The sequence below is a fragment of the Haliaeetus leucocephalus genome, unplaced genomic scaffold (genome assembly GCF_000737465.1).
Source record: "Haliaeetus leucocephalus isolate CR32 unplaced genomic scaffold, Haliaeetus_leucocephalus-4.0 Scaffold906, whole genome shotgun sequence".
NCBI classification, from domain to species: Eukaryota; Metazoa; Chordata; class Aves; order Accipitriformes; family Accipitridae; genus Haliaeetus; species Haliaeetus leucocephalus.
Genome location: NW_010973342.1, coordinates 577,122 through 595,175, shown reverse-complemented (window position 1 = coordinate 595,175; position 18,054 = coordinate 577,122). Strand labels below are relative to the sequence as shown.

At 46.3% G+C, this 18,054-nt stretch overlaps 1 protein-coding gene across 1 annotated transcript in view; it reads right to left on the bottom strand.

Annotated features, from left to right (window-relative positions):
- The window catches only part of MSX1 (msh homeobox 1), a 4,388-nt gene extending 4,121 nt beyond the window's left edge, over nt 1-267 (bottom strand). Inside the window, exon 1 of the mRNA XM_010583543.1 lies at nt 254-267. Coding sequence (XP_010581845.1) covers nt 254-267 — 14 coding nt within the window. The remainder of the gene's footprint in view (nt 1-253) is intronic.
- Between the last annotated feature and the right edge of the window lie 17,787 nt (nt 268-18,054).

Sequence of the window (18,054 nt, the reverse complement as noted above, 5' to 3'; positions counted from 1 at the left end):
GTGTATGGGGCGGGGGGGGGGGGTGCTCGGGGAAGCGGCTGCATTGCTAATTGCGAGAATAAACAATCTGTCACGATTAGTCAGTGCCTCTAATAGGCAGACAAGTGATGTTGTTTTTAGGCGCCAGCAGCGGTCTGATCAAAGGCTTCAGCTGGAGGGGGACTATTGAGGACGTTAACCCGCATCAAGGGAGCAAGGCGCCTTAGCCCTGGGACATCGGCACATTCAGCCTGACAAAATTAGTTTGCTCTACCAATCACACGACATTTTCCCAAAGCCCGGTGCTTGACGCGAAGGTGCACCCCCACCCCGCCCCCCGCCTAAGAAAACACGCACAAATATCGATGCATCGTGTTTCACGGTGTCCCCTCCACCCGATCCTACAGGTAGGATCTTTTTTTTTTTTTTCCCCCGATCCCAAACGCAACTGCGCAAAAGTGATGTGTTTATTAGACCTCCAGGCAGCCCCTAGGCTGCTTTCGAGCTCATTGTTTTGATGGAAATATGAAAGGAAAAATAGAGCTGCTGGGGTCCCCCCCCACTTTTCTTTTGCAGAATAGTTTGAACATTGGGATGTTGCTGAGGTTTGAGGAGATGAGTGTGCGTCCCATACTGAGAGCGAGATCCCGCTCTCATTGAGAGTTGACAGAATGAGATAATTAGCTCTTTATTTATCTCCCAGCAATGAACGCTTTGTGTTTACGTTTCTGTCATACTCGGTGGTATTTTAATCACTGTACCCTAGCAAGGACTTGATTCTAATTCACATGCTGGCAAGCTCTTGGGCTGAAAACGGGAAGCCAGTAAAGTTTCTTTCGTTTCTTCTTTCTTTCTTTCTTTCCTTTCTTTCTCAATGAAATCTACAGGTTCTAAGCTAGGAATGGAGAAATCAAATTTACAAAACGAAATCTGCCCCGAGATGTGTTTCTTTGTTTAGCGGGAAATTTTAGTGTCCAAATTCTTCTCGCCTTGCTCGCTGCGCTCTGGGTGACCAAAACACCGCTGGATTTTAGGAACTGCTTTTTTGTGTGTTGGTTCCGTTGTGCTGATACTCTGACTTGCTTTTAGGTCCCTCTCTCTTATTTTCCTCCCCGGGCTGTAAGGAAAACCGAAATGAAAGGGCGGGGGGGAATAGGTGACTTTATTGGTGCTTGTTCCAGTCCAGTGTTTTTATTGGGAACCGTGGCGCTTCCCTGAAGGCACTTGTGCTAGATAACAATATTGGGCAATTAGCATCCTAAACAGTCCCGTTTCAGTATAATGAATGTGCTAGGCAAAGCCATTACCCATAGCATTTTATTTCGGTGGGAATACAACAACAAGGGCTGGGAGGAGTGCGTGGGGGATGGGGAGGGAGGACAGGAGGCAGCGCTAAGCCAATTCAGGGCATTGTCTGCCTTTTGTAAACGTTATCTTTGACTTAAAGGCAGAACTCAGAAAGGAGAGGGGTGTTGTTGTTTCCCTTGTTTCTATTTTATTTCCCCCGAGACGGCAGCTCTCAGGAGACCAGACAGCCCCGCGGGACACGGGGAGGCTTTGGGGACTGGCGGCTCCGGGGCAGCTCTGCCGCGCCGGGCACCGCCTGCGCGCTCCCTGCGCGCTCCCTGCGCGCTCCCTGCGCGCCCTTCGGCCAGCCTTGCTCCAGCTCTGAGCGGCTCAGCCCTGGGGGCGAGGAGCCAGATCTATCGCAAGCGCTGAAAATGTCCCGCGGGCTTTACGAGCCCTCAAAGCCCTTCAAGTCTCAACCCTCCCTGCTCCCGCCGCTGCTCCTTCTCCGCTGAGAGTCGGATAATGCCAAAAGACCTCAGCTCTTTTCTTTTTTTCTCCCCCACCCTCCCTTTCCCTCTCTTTTCCCCTTTCCCTCTCTTTCGCCCTTTCCCTCTCTTTTCCCCTTTCCCTTCCTGCCCAGATTAAACATAACCTAAACTACTTTTAAGGCTTCAGGCACCCGGGCTTGTCCTCCGGTGGTTACCGGGAGCGGCGATTTGGATGGCCAAACTCCAGCCGCCGAGGCGTCCCCGGCTCTTTGAGGGTCGGAGGAGCCGGGCTGAAAGGAAGGCACTATTTCAAGTGGCCCAAATTAATTTGATCGCGACATTATGATGCACTTGGAGAAGATGAAAGAGAAGGCTGGCCGTCTCCTCCAAGATCTCTATAATTATAGATAATATATCCTATTTCAAAGCAATTAGCTCAATCAGGCGTAACGAGGCACTTTGCTGCCAGGCAGTAACAATGCCTTACGGTTATTTAAGCTTCAAGATGTCAAACAGACTTCGAGACTCTCTGCTCTGCCCGAAAGGGAACTTGGCTGTCTTGGTGAAAGCCCCGTGGCTAAGGCAGTGGTTTCCCTTCAGTGACAACACGCCTATTTTCATTTTCTGCATTTTTTTTTAAAGCTCTCGCAAAGGTGCCGGCTCTCCTGAAGAAGAGCACCGCTCCTCCAGGCGCGTTTGGGGCCGGCACCAGCGGGGCATCACCTCTGCCCCTGCCCGCCAGCACGGACCTGCCTCTCCCCGCCTGCTCGCTCCGGGACGCTTGTGCTCTCCGAGCCTGCCTTTCTCTCGTTCGCTTTTTTGGGGTGACTCCGGCTATTCCAGGAGCAGCCGTCGATGGGGCGCGGGGGCCGAGGCGCGGCTCCCAACCTCGCTGCCGAGCCAGCCGCCTCCTCCCAAGCCCGAAAGCTTTACCCTGCCCTCGCCTCGGTTTTACCCGAAACGCTTGCAGATGGCAAAGGTCCCGAGAGCAAAGAGAGCGTCCGACCGCCGCTTGCGTTAGCAGCCAGCCGGCCGTTTTGGTTGTGTGCCTGCCCGTGTGCGGAGGGGGGGGACTCCGCAATGACCTCTACAAGGGGAGCAGGGGCTCAGGTGCCCAAATCCCCTCGTCCTCACCCAAACCCGCGGGAGGGGTGCGCGGCGCGGGCTGTCCCCCCGTGTCCACGCGGTGCGGGTTTAGGCCAAAATCCGAAAAGCGACTTTTCCTCCTTTCCCGGTGCCGGCGTCCGGGGCTCTTTCTCCCGCAGCCGCGGCGGGGCTGCACCGGGCCGGGCGCTCCGCGGAGCCGCCGCCGGGAGGGGGGCCCGGGCTGCCCGGGGGTCTCCGCCCGCTGCCCCGGCGGCAGAGCCACCGCCGCTCCGGCCCCGAGAGGCCGCGAAAGAAGAGCCGTGCTCGGACGAAACGCTTGCCGTAGGAAAATGAATAACTGTACAGCTAACCTGTCGGCTTTCCTTCCATGGATTTTTATTGCTGGGGGGTAACGGAAGCGAGGGGGGGGGGGGGTAAAGGAAAAAATCCGAAAAAAAGCATCGCCCCATGGGTTAGTCATTTGAACTGGGCAGTTCAAGGGAAACAGGAGGCCGGGGGCATGGTTGCGAACTGAACGAAGTTTAACCACCCCTCCTTCTTCTCCCCATGCACAAAATGGAAACCTTATTATATGATTCACTGTGAATCACTAGATTGAATGCGATCATTATGAGTAAATGATAGTCGGGGCTCTGCTGGTCTTTTCTTTCCTAGAGGCAAAACTATAAAATATGAAGGATATAAATGATCTTCTCTCCGCTCTCTCATAAAGGACATTCATTCAAAGCCGCACTCTGTCTCGCTCCCAATTCCTTTGGTCCCCTTGAATTCCACAACGATCAAGGTAGATTATGGCAAGTCCCGGTTTATTTGTCTTCACGTGCTTGTTTATTGGTGAAATGTCACGAAATGTAATTTGTCCCAAATTCTTTAACATGAGAAAATACTTTGTGGTTGAAGGAATCCGTGCTGGTACCGCCAAGCCGATCTCCGATGCTCAGAGCAAGTTCATTATCATGCTATTTTACAGCATTTCCATGTTTACTCCTCATTTCTCAGGAGCCTTTTACATATTGTTGCATAAGAAAAGGATTTTGCCAGCTCTAGTTATGAGATTTCCTAGATTTTTTACAGGCGGAGCCGGTTTACAAAAGCTGTATTGTTTGACTGCGGTCTGGGTTTCCATTTGGGGTAATTATTGTATTCCCAGTCTTCTTCTAATCATTTGCTCACAAGGACACAGTTTTTTTTCCTCGCCTTTTGAAGAAGATGAAATACTCCAAACTTGCAAGACCATTGGAATAATCCCCCTGCTTCTTTGCCTATTGAGTAAAAGCTATTCTTTACATCTTTCTAAATTGCTGGAAAACGTGATGGAAAGGACAGTAAGAAATACAGAGAGCAGAAGAAACGCATGTCACCACATTTTGAATAAACTCCGCAAACTGCAAAAGTCCCGATCTAAGTCTGTTCCCAATAGAGACGTCTAGGCAAAGGGGGGGGGGGGGGGGGGGGAAACCAAGACCAAAAGGAACCCCCTTTTCGGAAGGAAATACGTTTCAGCTAGATAATAATCAGCTCCTGAGGAAAAAAAAAAAAAGTTCATAGAAGGAAAAAGCAAAAGCCTATGTGCAGCAGGCTGTGTCTGTGCAGAAGGGTTTCTCCTCCAGCTGCTGCCTCCAGTAGCACAGCTGGAGGAGGGCCGGGAGCCACAGCCCCACCAACAGACGACCTGCGGGCACTGGAGTTGAACTTGGCAGGTCTCCTCTTTCCAGCACCCCTTTTTGGATCTTCCTGCTGGTGTCACACAGCTTCCCAAGGCAAGACTGCCTCCCCCCACCTTTACTTTGCAACTGTAAAACCCGAGGCCCCAAAATATCCCCCTAAACTCACGAGGAACAGGATTGGGGCAAATATTTCTTTTCTTCCTTGGCTAAGACGGTTCAAAAGTGATTGCCTTAAGCAAAAACCTGCCAGTTAGGAAAGCGTATATTCATGCATATACATATAGAAGGATTTTAATTTCCCTGTGCAAAGGAAACTACTGTTGAACAGCAAAGTAACTGGCGTCAGGTATCTTCCAGACTCTGTCTATGGAAAAACAAAACAACATCACACTCCAGGTGTGCAACTATCAAAGCCATCCGCAAGTATTTGAAACTGTCCTCCTGCTTAGGAACTCCAGCGCCTTATTATTTTGGCGATGTGATCTCACCACATCCTTTTGCTGAGTGGCAGCCGATGGCTAGATATGACACTGGGAGCTACGTCATTCTAATAAATCAATGTAACCAAACAATTTCACTGCCAGAGGAGGAGGGAAAAAAATCCCAAATATTCTGTAGGGGAACTGAATTTGTCTTTTAGAAAGCTGACGTTCCTCTCAGACTTTCCATCAACCACAAGCATAGACATAATCTAAAATGTTCCTGGCTTGCCCACTGTTGGGCTGATTAGCTTTTGGAACAGAGGAGATAACATTTCTAGACATCGGTCTGCCTTGCGCTGCCTTCATGTTATTCCCTGCATATGTGGTTTTGACATTATTTATGTAGCAAGTGTGGGCTTTCTATTGGTGTTGGGTCACTTTGCTTTTCAACAGTTGGGGTTTTTCTGTCACTCAAAGCAGAACTTATTTCAGCCTTTCAAACAGCATCAGCCTTCTCCTTGCAATCCACGGATTGAAGGTATGACACCCCCCGTGCAGCAGAGCACCCCTCGCAGGGGTGAGCCCAGGCTGGCCCGCGAAGGGCCACGGGTGGCTGCAGGGTGCCCAGATCAGGCGCAGAGGCGTCAGCAGCATGGACCATGCCGTGGAGAGGGATGCAGTCCTGCCGTCGGGTCCGAAGTCTTCTGGTCTGGGGTGGCACCAGAGCTGGTCTGTCCTCTGCTGCTAACAGTCCTATTTCACTTGGGATGGATTTGGGTCAATTTGATTTTTATTTCTGAGACAACCTGAAGGATAGCAACAAAGTGCTCCTACTTTCTTCTTTTTCTATAAAATCACGGCAGAAATACTGAGCTAATGGTGCCACATTAATAACACAGAGACACAAAGAGGAGGCTCTGACAGCAGGCAGAGCAGGGGTGCATTCAGCACACAGAGTTATCTCTCTTAGGTTTGCTGGTGGTCTTTTGCGAGTCATTTCACCTCTTTTACACTGAAGTCTCCCTTGAGAGTCCACCCTTCGCTAGTTACTAGTGCAGCTGCAAGCCCTGGCAGTAGGCGACGTTTGCACACATGCACACACACGTGCACACTTCACATCCTGACTCCCACTCTGTGGTCGCTGGGGCTGGGACGTGGGGGCAAATCACTACCCGCTTGACCCAGCAGTAGCTATTTACAGGGAAAAATCACATGCAGCAGCCCCACAGGTAAATTCAGGTCCTCCTCACTTGCCGACACAAGTAGCTAAATATGGGTGATATATAAAACCAGGGACAGAAAAAGAAATGCCACGGGAGCGTACACGGAGCTGACAAGGGAGGGGAGCAGTAAGTTCACTGGCAGTGACAGGGAACACCCCTGTTCCAGCTGAGATTTTGAAAAATAAGGAGAGGGAGGGAAGGAGGAGAAGAAAAAAAGGAGAAAGGAGTACGATGAGCATTTTGCAAAGTCACCGGAAACTTTGTTCTTAGGAGTAAATCTGGCTTCTTGTGATCCCCTTTCAGCAGGGCTGGCTGGGAGCCAGCCGGGTCCCCTGGAGCCCCCCTGGCCTTTTTGTCTGGAGCCTGGGAATCTGTCTGGAGCACAAGGCTAGGGGGACCAGACGTGGTTTTGCAGGAGGGATTGGCTTAGGCAGCGGCCATGTAGATGAAAGGGCGCTTGCAGCCCTCAGGCCCTTGGGAGACCTTCCCCGGGGCTGGTGGGTGGGCAGGGGAGCTTCCCCCTGCTTTGGGGGCAGCTGGGGGTGGGCTGGGGGGAGGTGAGGGGACAAGGGAGCAGGAGGAAGGACTGGCTGCCTGTCACCAGGCCCAGGATGCCAGAGCAAACGGGGTGGGATGGAGGGATGGAGGGGGTTGAGCAATGCTCTCTGTCCCTCACCCAGCTGGCCTGCGCAGGGTGTCCCACGTCCCAGGGTGTCCCACCCTCCCCAAGGTGTTGTTGCAAAGGCAAATGCCAAATAAAATGAAAAAGTACCGACAAACAGAACAAAAGCAACCCAAAAGCCTTCAATGGAACCATGGCGCATTACATTTCCCTTGCCCCTCTAGCCCTGCCTTCCTGCAGACCTCTTTTAGGGTGATGAAAGTGTGGGCTCTTAAAGCTCCCTGTAGGATCCAAAGATGCTAATCAGCATCTTTCCAATACTTATGGGTTTTCACGAGTGATTGAGCCCTTTCCAACAATTTTGTTCCCTTACTCTTTCTGATTCATTTATCCTGGTACATTATTCTGCCCTTTTTGTGTACTCCTCCTCGCCCCCCGTTATGACCTTTAGAAATAAAATTCAATTTATTTGGCTACTTCGCAGACAAAATCTAAAGCCTGCCTTAATTTGTAGTTTACTAGCCTTCTGATGTGAGACTACATAGAGAGCCCCTATCTGATCAAACAGCTGGTACCTTGACACAGCCCAATTATGTGAAAAAATATCCTTGCTTATCATTTCAAACATCGTATAAGAGGAGAAACTGAAGTCGCTCCCTGTCTATTTGATTTTCCTGTTCAGACACACTTGTTTAAACAGGCACCGTGAGACTTTTCTGTAATCTTACTTGGAGGAGTTCAAAAAGCGTTTTCTCCTTGAAAGCCCCAAGCCGGGTGATGGCAGCCACCCCCAGCCCACCCCCAGCCAGGCGAGGTGGGGAAGGGGCGAAGGGGGGATGTCCCCTGCAGCTGAGCTCTCAGCCAGCTGGCCATGAAATACACCTGCAGCCAGGTGAGCAACTGGCTGATGGGTCAGGCTCAAAGAGTTTTAGTAAATGGGGTTACACCAGGCTGGTGGCCAGTCACCAGTGGGGTTCCCTAGGGCTCAATTTTAAGGCCAGTGTTCTTTAACGTTTTTATAAATGATCTGGACACAGGAATCAAATGTCCATTAAGTAAGTTTGCAGATGATATTAAACTAGGAGGAGCTGTGGACTCCCTCAAGTGAAGAGAGGCCTTACGGAGAGATCTGGATAGGCTGGAGAGCTGGGCAATCACCAACGGTATGAAATTTAACAAGAGTAAGTGCCGGATTCTCCACTTGGGATGGCGTAATCCTGGTTATACGTACAAATTGCAGGACGAGAGGCTGGAGAGCAGCCCCACAGAAAGAGATCTGGGGGTTTGGGTTGGCGGCAAGTTGAATATGAGTCAACAGTGTGCCCTGGCAGCCAAAAGGGCCAGCCATGTCCTGGGGGGCATCAAGCACAGCATAGCTAGCTGGTTGAGGGAGGTGATTGTCCCACTCTGCACTGGTGCGGCCCCACCTCCAGTACTGTGTGCGGTTTTGGGCACCTCAGTATAAGAAGGACATCAAACTATTAGAGTGTGTCTAGAGGAGGGCGACCAAGATGGTGAAAGACCTCGAGGGCAAGAATTACAAAGAGCAGCTGAGGTCCCTTGGTTTGTTCAGCTTGGAGAAAAGAAGACTGAGGGGTGACCTCATTGCAGTCTACAGCTTCCTCAAGGGGGGCAGCGGAGGGGAAGGTGCTGATCTCCTCTCTCTGGTGACCGGTGATAGGATTCAAGGAAATGGAATCAAGCTGCGTCAGGGGAAGTTCAGATCGGACATTAGGAAAAGGTTCTTCGCTGAGAGGGTGGTCAGTCACTGGAACAGGCTTCCCAGGGAAGTGGTCATGGCACCAAGCCTGTCAGAGTTCAAGGAGCATCTGGATGATGCTCTTAGTCATATGGTTTAGTTTTTAGTAGTCCTGCGAGGAGCAGGGAGTTGGACTTGATGATCCTTATGGATCCTTTCCAACTTGAGATATTTTATGATTCTATGATCCTCCTTCCTGGCCCAAATCTGTTGCATCCCTACCCCTCACCTGGCCCTGCAGCATCCCCCATTACTGGCCCAGCCCTGCTGCATCCACCTTCCTCACGTGGCTCTGCTTCATTGCCCTTCTTGTCCTGGCCCCACTGCATTCACCTTCTCAACCTTGCTTGACCTTATTAGTCCTGGCCACCTTGGAGGTGGTATCCACCAGAGAGGGATTTTGTTAAAGCAGCTCGTCCCCAGATGCTCATCATCCAGCTCGTGTTTACAACACACTGGAGTTGCAAGTAAAAGCCGTCCCAGAGACCTGCAATCCCAGTTTTCCTTGTTGCACCCTCCACTAAGGCCAAACATTGCCAGGGAGAAGAAGGTTGGTTTGGGGTCTCACTCCACAGCTCCCCTTGCTTTCCTTCATGAACAGCTGTGACAGACTCAGAGAGCCATCTACATCCCAGCACGAAGGAGCTATCTGAACCCACGCACCCTGTTTCTCCCAGACAGAGCAAAAGGTACCACCTCTCCCTGCTGTCCTTGCCTGGGCCAGCTTGAACCCACGAGGTAATAGGCCTGGCTTCTCTTTCCCATGCTGCTTCCCAAGGGAATATCTGATCAAGGACAGCAGGATCAGTCGACACTGCATTCATATTTGCTAAAGCAACTGCGTGGACTGCAAACAGTAAGAGCAAAGATATTTGCCATCTTGAGGTGAGATACAGAATCTGGACTAGCTATAGAAATCAGTGGAAAAGGAGATCTATCAAAACAACAGACTATTCCAATCTTTTGCCCAAAATGCAGTGATCCAAACCCTTCCCTTCCCTTCCCTTCTCTTCCCTTCTCTTCCCTTCCCTTCCTTTCCCTTCCCTTTCCCTGGTCAGGTTTCAGATTGGTCCCTGGGTGCCTGTAAAGGACTTTTTCAACTTTCTGATAATTTCATGGGAGTAGGTCTCACTGAAATCCATAGCAACACTTAGAGGGGAGTATATAAAATAGGCCTTGGGGATTTTAAGTATTCTTATGCTTTCCCTTTCTAAGAATCTGTAATAATCTTATCTTTAGTGACTTGACAAAATTCATTATCTGCTGAAGTATATGCAGAACTGGAAAGACATTGAGAAAACCAAATTAAGTACAATAAACAGTCACTGCTTTTGAAAGATCATATTTTCTACTAATTTCCTTCTTTTTACCCTTTTTAACCCCTTTTTAACCCTCAATTGTAAAGATGCAATAAAATCTACTTTTTCCTGAATTAAAACTATGGTTAGTAATTTTGTTTGATACAGAAGATTTCCTCCTTTTCCTTTGATCTAGTTTTATTTATGTTTGTGTCATGCTTTGGAAGACTGATGTAAAGTGCTGACTAAGTCTTCCATGCTGCTTCTATGTGATTCTTTAAGCTGTGTCCAAAAGGTACCAATATATGAACATTTGAAGTGCTCAGTCTTTTAGTTAGCAGTGCTATCAGTTTGCAGGGTTGAGAAAAAAAAATCACTTACGGAGAAAGGGAGAAACTTATGAACATGTTGAAGCGGACTGGAGAAGCAGAGATACTAACAGCAGAATCAGTCAGAGGTTTCTCCAGACACAAGGATGTAAGGAACCAGCTGGGACGTGTTCCCTGGTTCAGCACTGCAAGGGCAGCGTGTTATTTAAAGATTAGCTTGTAATGACATTTTCAGGTATCTTTATGGGAGCTAGTGAAAATACGCTACTCGGTTACTGAAGTATAAAATACAAACCAAACCAAACCAAAACAACAACTCTCCTGCACGGTGCAATCCTTAAACACAGAGTGCTCCGAGTTCCTGCCCGGATCAGTGGGAACCGAATAACTGAGAGCACGCACCACTCTCTCCATATGGAGTCAAGCGCTTTTTCCAACCCAGAGCCCGGCTTCACTTAAAGGAGGGTTGAACTGGCAAAGTGCCAGGGCCCAAGGGCTGCTCTTAATTTGCATATAAGAGACCAGCTTGCAGACGATGCTATCTTGCAGAAGGCAGTGAAACCATGCAACGGTCAGGCTTGATCACAGCGTTCTTGCTGCATTGCTTGAAATGGAGGATTTCACTCTGGGAGTTGCAGTCTCCACATCTATCATCACTCTCGGGAAGTTTCTGGATTCATTTATAATGTCTGAGGACTGATGGGAACATCAGATTGCTTAATATGACTTCCTATATACATTACAGGCCATTTCGTTTCATCCAGTTACAACAGTATTGAGTTCAAAAAAGTGCATGCTTGGATAAAAGATAGCTTCCAAAAAGGTGGCTGTTCTTAAGCTGGAAATACTAAAACATGAAGAAGTCATCAGTGAAATTCAGAGATTGCTTTAGTAGTTAATTACCCGCGCAGCAAGAAGCCTGTTTTAGTTCCAGCATAACTCTCCAACTTCAGCTTCTGGCTGTCGTTCCCTGTGACTATCCCTTTGAGTGGTGCATGATCTTTCCTCCTGTAAGGAGATGAAACCCTCTCTCATGCTTCCTTTTAGTATATGTAACCACCTGGAGCTGTTTCTCCAGCTGTCTGCCCTTGTCCTCAGTCTCTAGACCCATCTGTGTAGGTCTTGTTGACACCTACTCCAATGTCATTGTATCTTTCTTAAAATACAGTCATGAGACCTGGGTTTGCTATTACAGTGTGAACTTCACTTGGATGGTGCACAGTGATGCTGTTTGAGCCTGTTGCTACCCCATGCTTATGCTCCCCATGGCTCAACATCAGAAAACTTCAGGTCTATCACTGAGTGGTCATCCTACAGCCCCAAACAAGGACAGCCTCCTAGGAGCATCTGTACAGACTGCACTTACAAACTATTTAGGTGTTCTCATGATTTACTCAAGGAGCTGGGCTTGCAGGGCTTCCTGCAGTCCTCCATAGAGCTTGGGAGGTGGAGAGGCATGCCAGTTCTTCACAGATGGGCATTCCCTCTGCCCTTGACACCAGCCTTGAAGGGGAGCACCCTGAAGCAATTGTTGGCCATGTTTGGATATGGAACGTCTTCTGCTCCTCGTGCATGTCTAAAAAAATCTTGGGAAGCACCACAGCTTGCAGATGTATAAAAGCACTTTTTCTTTGTAGATCTTTGTGCTAACATCAACAGCTGATCTATTACGCTCTGTTTCACACCCTGCACTGAGTTATCCATCACTTTTCCTCCTTCTTTCAACATGTCTATGCAGTTTGTGTGCTTAGTGTACCTGCCATCTGGGTCGACAGTAACCATTACTTAGGTTGTAATAGCAGAGATTTGGATTAAACCCCACACAACATGCAATACGCATATTATCCATTTCTGTGGAAACATACACTTACCGCAGGCCTTGTATCTTCCTTTTGCTTTTCTTCTCCCAGCATTTGAGACCAGCAGCTTGTTTGGAGGTGTATGTCCCATGGCAGCAGAGGACCATGTCCTCACTCTGTCTCCACAGCCTCCCTTGCTGGGTGTTTGGTCCCAGTTGGGCACAAAGCCATTGTGGTGTGCTGCAAGCGCATGGGCTGCCGTCCCCTGGGGCCAGGGCGAGTGTGTGAGATGGAAACAAAGCTGGGGTTTGGTGCATGAAATCTGGAATTGGTTGTCATCCTTATTTCTTTGCATCTCAGAAGGCAATCTGGGGAGGGAGGATCAAGAAGGAAAGGTGGGTACTTCCAGGGGGGAGAGGATGGCTGTGCTCAGCAGTAGCAGAGCCTGGTTTCCAATGTCACAGGGAAGTCCTGTTAAATTTTGCTCCTTGATGTGGTCAGACATCTCTGTTTAAGATGGACTGCCACAACAGCCAGGTGGCCTGGCAGCAGTGTGGGCAAAAACCCAGGAATGGTCTAGTAGCAGCTGGTGGAAGGGCAGCAGGAAAGGCATGAAGCCCATGAGCACAAGCTTGGCTTCACTGAGGTTTTACTCAGTTTAGTGGGCAGGTCCGTCAACTTATTCACATCACTGAAAGAACAAGCAGGATCAGGGAAAAGCAGTGCCTTTTGCTGTGGAGTGTGTAGGGGAAGGTAAACTCAGAGTTTACCTAGTTCATCCTGGAATACAAACAGGCAGTTTCCTATTTTTTTGTTTGTTTGTTTGTTTCATTTTATTTTCTTTCTTTTTCTATCATAACATCCCTGCCATTCCTAGACTGAAAGGGACAAATGGACCTTAACCCGGGACTCGGGTCTGAGGTACAAAAATCCTTTTTCTAAATACTGAAGTCCATTGACTCCTACAAGAGGCTTGTTTTTGTCCTGCTCACTGTGATAGCAAAACCTCCCTGAAATTAGTAAATGCCAGCCTGGAGCAAAAATCAGCTCAGCACAGAGGAAATCATTTTATCTGAGTGGTACTTGGTATGGGCTTCAGTAACAGTTAAAGGAAAAATATGGTAACACTTAAGAGTTCAACAACAAACAAGAGCAAGTCATCGACTTGTTGCAGTTAGTGTAACCCCTTGAAGTCTATGAGACGAGTGCATGGGAGCTAAGAATCTGGCCCTCTATCCTATGGGCAGTCTTGGATCAGATAACACAGATGTGTTAGATTAAGGACAGAACCTTATAAAATAAAGCACTGGCTGCACTGGGAAAGTCCTTTTTTAAATTCCATCCATTAAAACATTAAAAAACAACAACAAAAAAAGGCATAAGGCAGAGCAGAGAGGTAAATCAAAAGAAAAAGTTGATGTACTCCTCTAGATTTACACTCTTTAGACTTTTTTTTTTTTTTTTTTTTGTCTCATGCACCCAACTGGTTTAAGGGTCTATTCTCTTTGTCGTACATGCATGCACATAACTACCATTGATGTGGAGTCTCCAGGTGATTTGATGTGCATTCCACATAAGGCATGGTGTCAAGTATATGATCCCCACACAAAAGAGCTGCCTGAGAACCACTCTTTGGGATATTTTTTTTTAGATTCCTTTGCTCCACATCTAGATTTTAGCAGATCAGAGTGCCTAGCCAAGCAGTGGAACTACCACTGCTACTCTTTCATCAGCTTTGATCTGTGTAAATCTCGGGGGGCGGGGGGGAGCTGATGGGTAGAAAGTTTTCAAATATGGGTGCAGTCTTGCAAAATGCTGAATGTTTCATAGTGTAATCCTCAGAAAGAAGTAAAGGGGCTTAAAGATTTTTAGCAAATCAAAAGAGGCAAACAGGAGTTTGTGTATTTTTGGAACACAGGAGCTGAAGAAATTATTTCACACATCACTGTATCACCTCTAGTTAGGCGGTTTTAGGTCTATAGTGTGACTCATTCTGGCTGCCAAGTCTAGAGCAAGTCTGCTCCTCTCTCCACTGGATACAGCAAAAAGAGCTATACAGGCAAGTGCAATTAATGTGAGATACAGAGGTTTAGCAAAAATAGCAGATGGATATGACTATGCCCAGCAGCTGATTGCATGTAGGTGTCAGTCACAACACCGTAAGTCAGGATGCACCAAGGCTTGCTTTAAGGGTGGAATAAAGCTATATATCAGGCCTGGAACTTTCTGTTCTGGTTTGATATAGTGTCCCTCCATGAGAAATACAATTATTTTGGGGGTGTGTGGATTTTTGTGCAGTAAAGTCATTGGTGGCTTTTTGAGATAAAACTTAAAAGTAGTGTTCCATGTTGGCAATGTTAGACTTGCCTATGTTTTAGAGAGAAAGACTGACAATCTTCATGGCTCCAGATTTTGTTTTTCGCTCTCTCACACACACATGCAGTCCACATTTCAAGTGTAAGCCACTTTGAATTGTGATAGGAAAACTTCTAAATTACTGCTAATTTTACTTTGTCAGCAGAATGATCCCATTTTAAACCAAATGAAAATTTGGCCCTTTTGGAGCAGCTTGAATGGGTAAGTTATTTCAAGTTTTCCAAGCCTGCCTTGCTGTTTTCTATTATTCCGCTCTCCCAAATGTTCTATTTGAACAGAGGAGCAAGATGGCTAGAAGGAGGGATGAAAGGTTTGAAGAAAATTGGGGTGCAGGGTTTGAGGGAATGAAGGGAGGACACAGATACAAAGAGAGTTTGTGACAGGACTAGGATAGGCTGAGCAGAACTTTGGAAAGAAAAAATGAGGAGATTAATATGGATGTGCTGTAGATTTGCTTTCATGGGGAAAGAGGAAAAGGGAAATGTAGATTGTACAGATTTATTTTTTATAAGGAAACTGAGTTGGAAAGAACTGCGCATATGGTAATAGTCCTCTGAGTAGATCTAGCTGCTGTCTGAAAGACTTTTTCACTGAAAAATGTACACTTGGATGAGCCAAAATCAAACGCTATCAAATTTGCTTCATTTTTTCAGTCAAACTCTTCTCTAATTCAGAAGACATCAGAATATTTTTTTTCTATTCAAAACTACTTTTCAACACTTGACAGTCTTTTTTAACATAAGAGAAACTAAAAAACTAAACTAAATTTTATGTTTGAACAAATTGCAGATTTCAATATTTTTTGTATGCCGAGAGAATTTTTAAATTAAAATTCCTCCTTGTTCTTTGAAGTTTTGCAGGCAAAACATAAATTATTTTCACAACACCCTAGACCCTTCCTCCTGCAGCATAACTTCCATTTTTGTGTGCATCTTTCACCATTCAAATAACTTAGGAGCACAACATGTTTGGATTTCAGTGCTGTCATTTCTGTAACGAAACCCCAAACGCATGCTGTTAGGACGGTCCCTCTACCAGAGATCACACAGACATTGATGTTTTCAGATGCTGAAACAGAAAACACATTTCAAAGCCACTACTTGCAATCTGACCCCGTACCTCACGGACTCTTAGAAAGACAAAACTGCAAGCAGGGCTACCTACAGTATAATTTACAAAAGCCACAATGTGCCTTATCAGTTGCCAAACCACCCGAACTTGCTATCCATAAACACTGGCAGAAGTCGAGGGGCGCCTCTGGCTGTGGGGGACGAGGGTGCTGAGATGTGGCTGTGGGAGGGGACCAGGAGGTGGCAGAGACTGGGAAGGGGACCTGATGAGTGGAAAGTAGGGAGAGCTGAGCTATCAAAACCTTTATTACCACCTTCTCCATTTCCTTTCACAGGACAGCTGGGCAGCAGGGCAAGCTTAATCCAAGCAAATAAAGAAGCAAAGGGAGAAAAATTATTTGCAGTTTCTGACCTAGCTATCTCATGATTTAAAGAATGCATGTAGGTACAAATTATAGCATTTCCATAAATGCATTTCAAGTTGTAACTTGCCTATGTAAACTACTGGGGCAGTGCCTCCTTTAACTGAGGACTGAATTTCTTTTACACAGATTATTGTCATTTCTTTAATAATGCAACAAAGGCACAGCTATACTGTATATTGCAGTTTTGAGAATCTTTTTTATGACACTATCATACACCCACAGAAGGACCAGTAAGAGGTATGATTTCACAGATGCAAGTGCAGTGTAGAAGGATTTACATCTACATATCCTTAAGGACTATATTTTGCTTTTAGTGCTTCAATTTAGCAAACCCCCCAAAAAATAGAGAAATGAAACTTCAGTTAGCAGGAGAATTCTTCATTAGCTGGTCTGAGTTGCGCTCACATTGAGGCAATGATGTTAGCCATTTTTAAAATGAATGTCTCATTTTAAAAAGCCAGTTTTAGAAGGGAGCATGACAGAAAAACTCATACATATCCTGATACTGTCAGAAATGAGTTGACACATGTTTTACTGAGAGGAAAATAAATTTAAAATATTTTTTAATCTCTCTGTTTAGTTTTAATACAAAGAACATTTTTTTTCATGAGAAGACATGATAGGTCTCTGTCTTGGAATTCATATACTTCACTCAATTATTCCTTATTTGAAAAGAGCTTGTCATTTGTGACAACACACTTTTTTTTTAATAGCAATGAATAGGATGACAAGAAAATAATTATTTCCTGTGCAGGTAAAAGACGAGGGAATAGTAGAAGTCATATGCAAACATCTGATCTAGAATTTTCTTCCCTGCCCAAAAGATTATTTTGCAGAGAGTCTTAAAAATTCTTTTCATGCCCTGTGAAGTTTTTCAGTTGAAAAGGCTGAATTGTTCCTTCCTCCTTTGGGGTTTTCCGTTTATTCTTGCAGCAACACAGTATCAGGAGAGGAGTCTCCATCCTCCCCAGCTTTTAACTGCTATAGGTTGAGCCTGCTAAGAGCTACCTATGCTATTGCTGACCAATAAGCCATAGCTGACCAGTAAGCCAACTTTGCACTGCGTGGAGGAAGATATATTAAATCCTGTTAAGCAATAGTGAGCATTTTAGGTCACCATGGTCTTACATCCATACTTCCTTCTCTGCTTGCATCCTTTTTTTATTCTGACAATGCAGACAGCTGAAAAACCGCAGGTTGGCAGGTTGATGGCAGGGCCCTGACTGTACTGGGAAGTGGGTCAAACTCATGAAGCAGCTCAACAGGCGCTAGAGATTTGGCCAAGGATCTCTGTGAAAGTGTATGCAGAGTTTTAACAGTTGTGAGGCTTGGAAAATACACAGTGTTTTGCCTTTTAATTGCCCTGAAGGTCAAAGGCAATGAACTTTTCCATGTGTAAATGGGATACACATAGTCTGCTGCGAATCAGTGTGGAGGGAAAGAATCCGGACATAAATAATCTGTCAGCCCAGTTGCCTGGTATGAATTCAGACAAACATGTTTAACTAAACATGGATGCTTCAGAGGGTGTTCTTGTGGTTACTCCAACTGCTTTTATTATACTTTTATATTAACAGTGTGTCTGCTCACCATGTGCAATAAAACAATTTCTGAGGCTCAGCCTCAGAACATGGGGCTCATTCACCATCTTGGATAATAGCATTGCTTGTTTGCACTGTTCTTATTGAACTTTCTAAATATATGTCATTTTCCTTTTCATTCTAGGAGTGATTGTACATTGCAGCAATTACTGACAAACCGTTCCAGACAGTTCGAAGACCAAAACTTTCTTTGTGTGGAAGTCCAAAGGCAATTATTGGCATTACAGTTTAAGAGAAGCATTCCATCTCCCTGATGCAACAGCAGTAGCTTTCTGTGGCATGTTAAATAAAGCAATTTGCCCTGTAGGAGACTAATGCATGCAGAGCTGTGATGAAAAAAAAAAAAATCATACAGCTACTCTGAAAGAAATAGCAACCTCCTCTTCAAAAAGATACAAAACTCATTCTGGCACTGTTTTAACTGAAAAACACTAAGCATCTTTAACCTTTGCCTTTACCTCCTTGACATTTCATATATTGCTTCAAGACTGAGACTCCATAAAGACACAGGCGTGCTAATTATCAGTCAAATAGTTGCATTTTAACCAAGAATAGTTGATAAAAATGGAATATGACAGTGCTTTCATAACACACGCCAG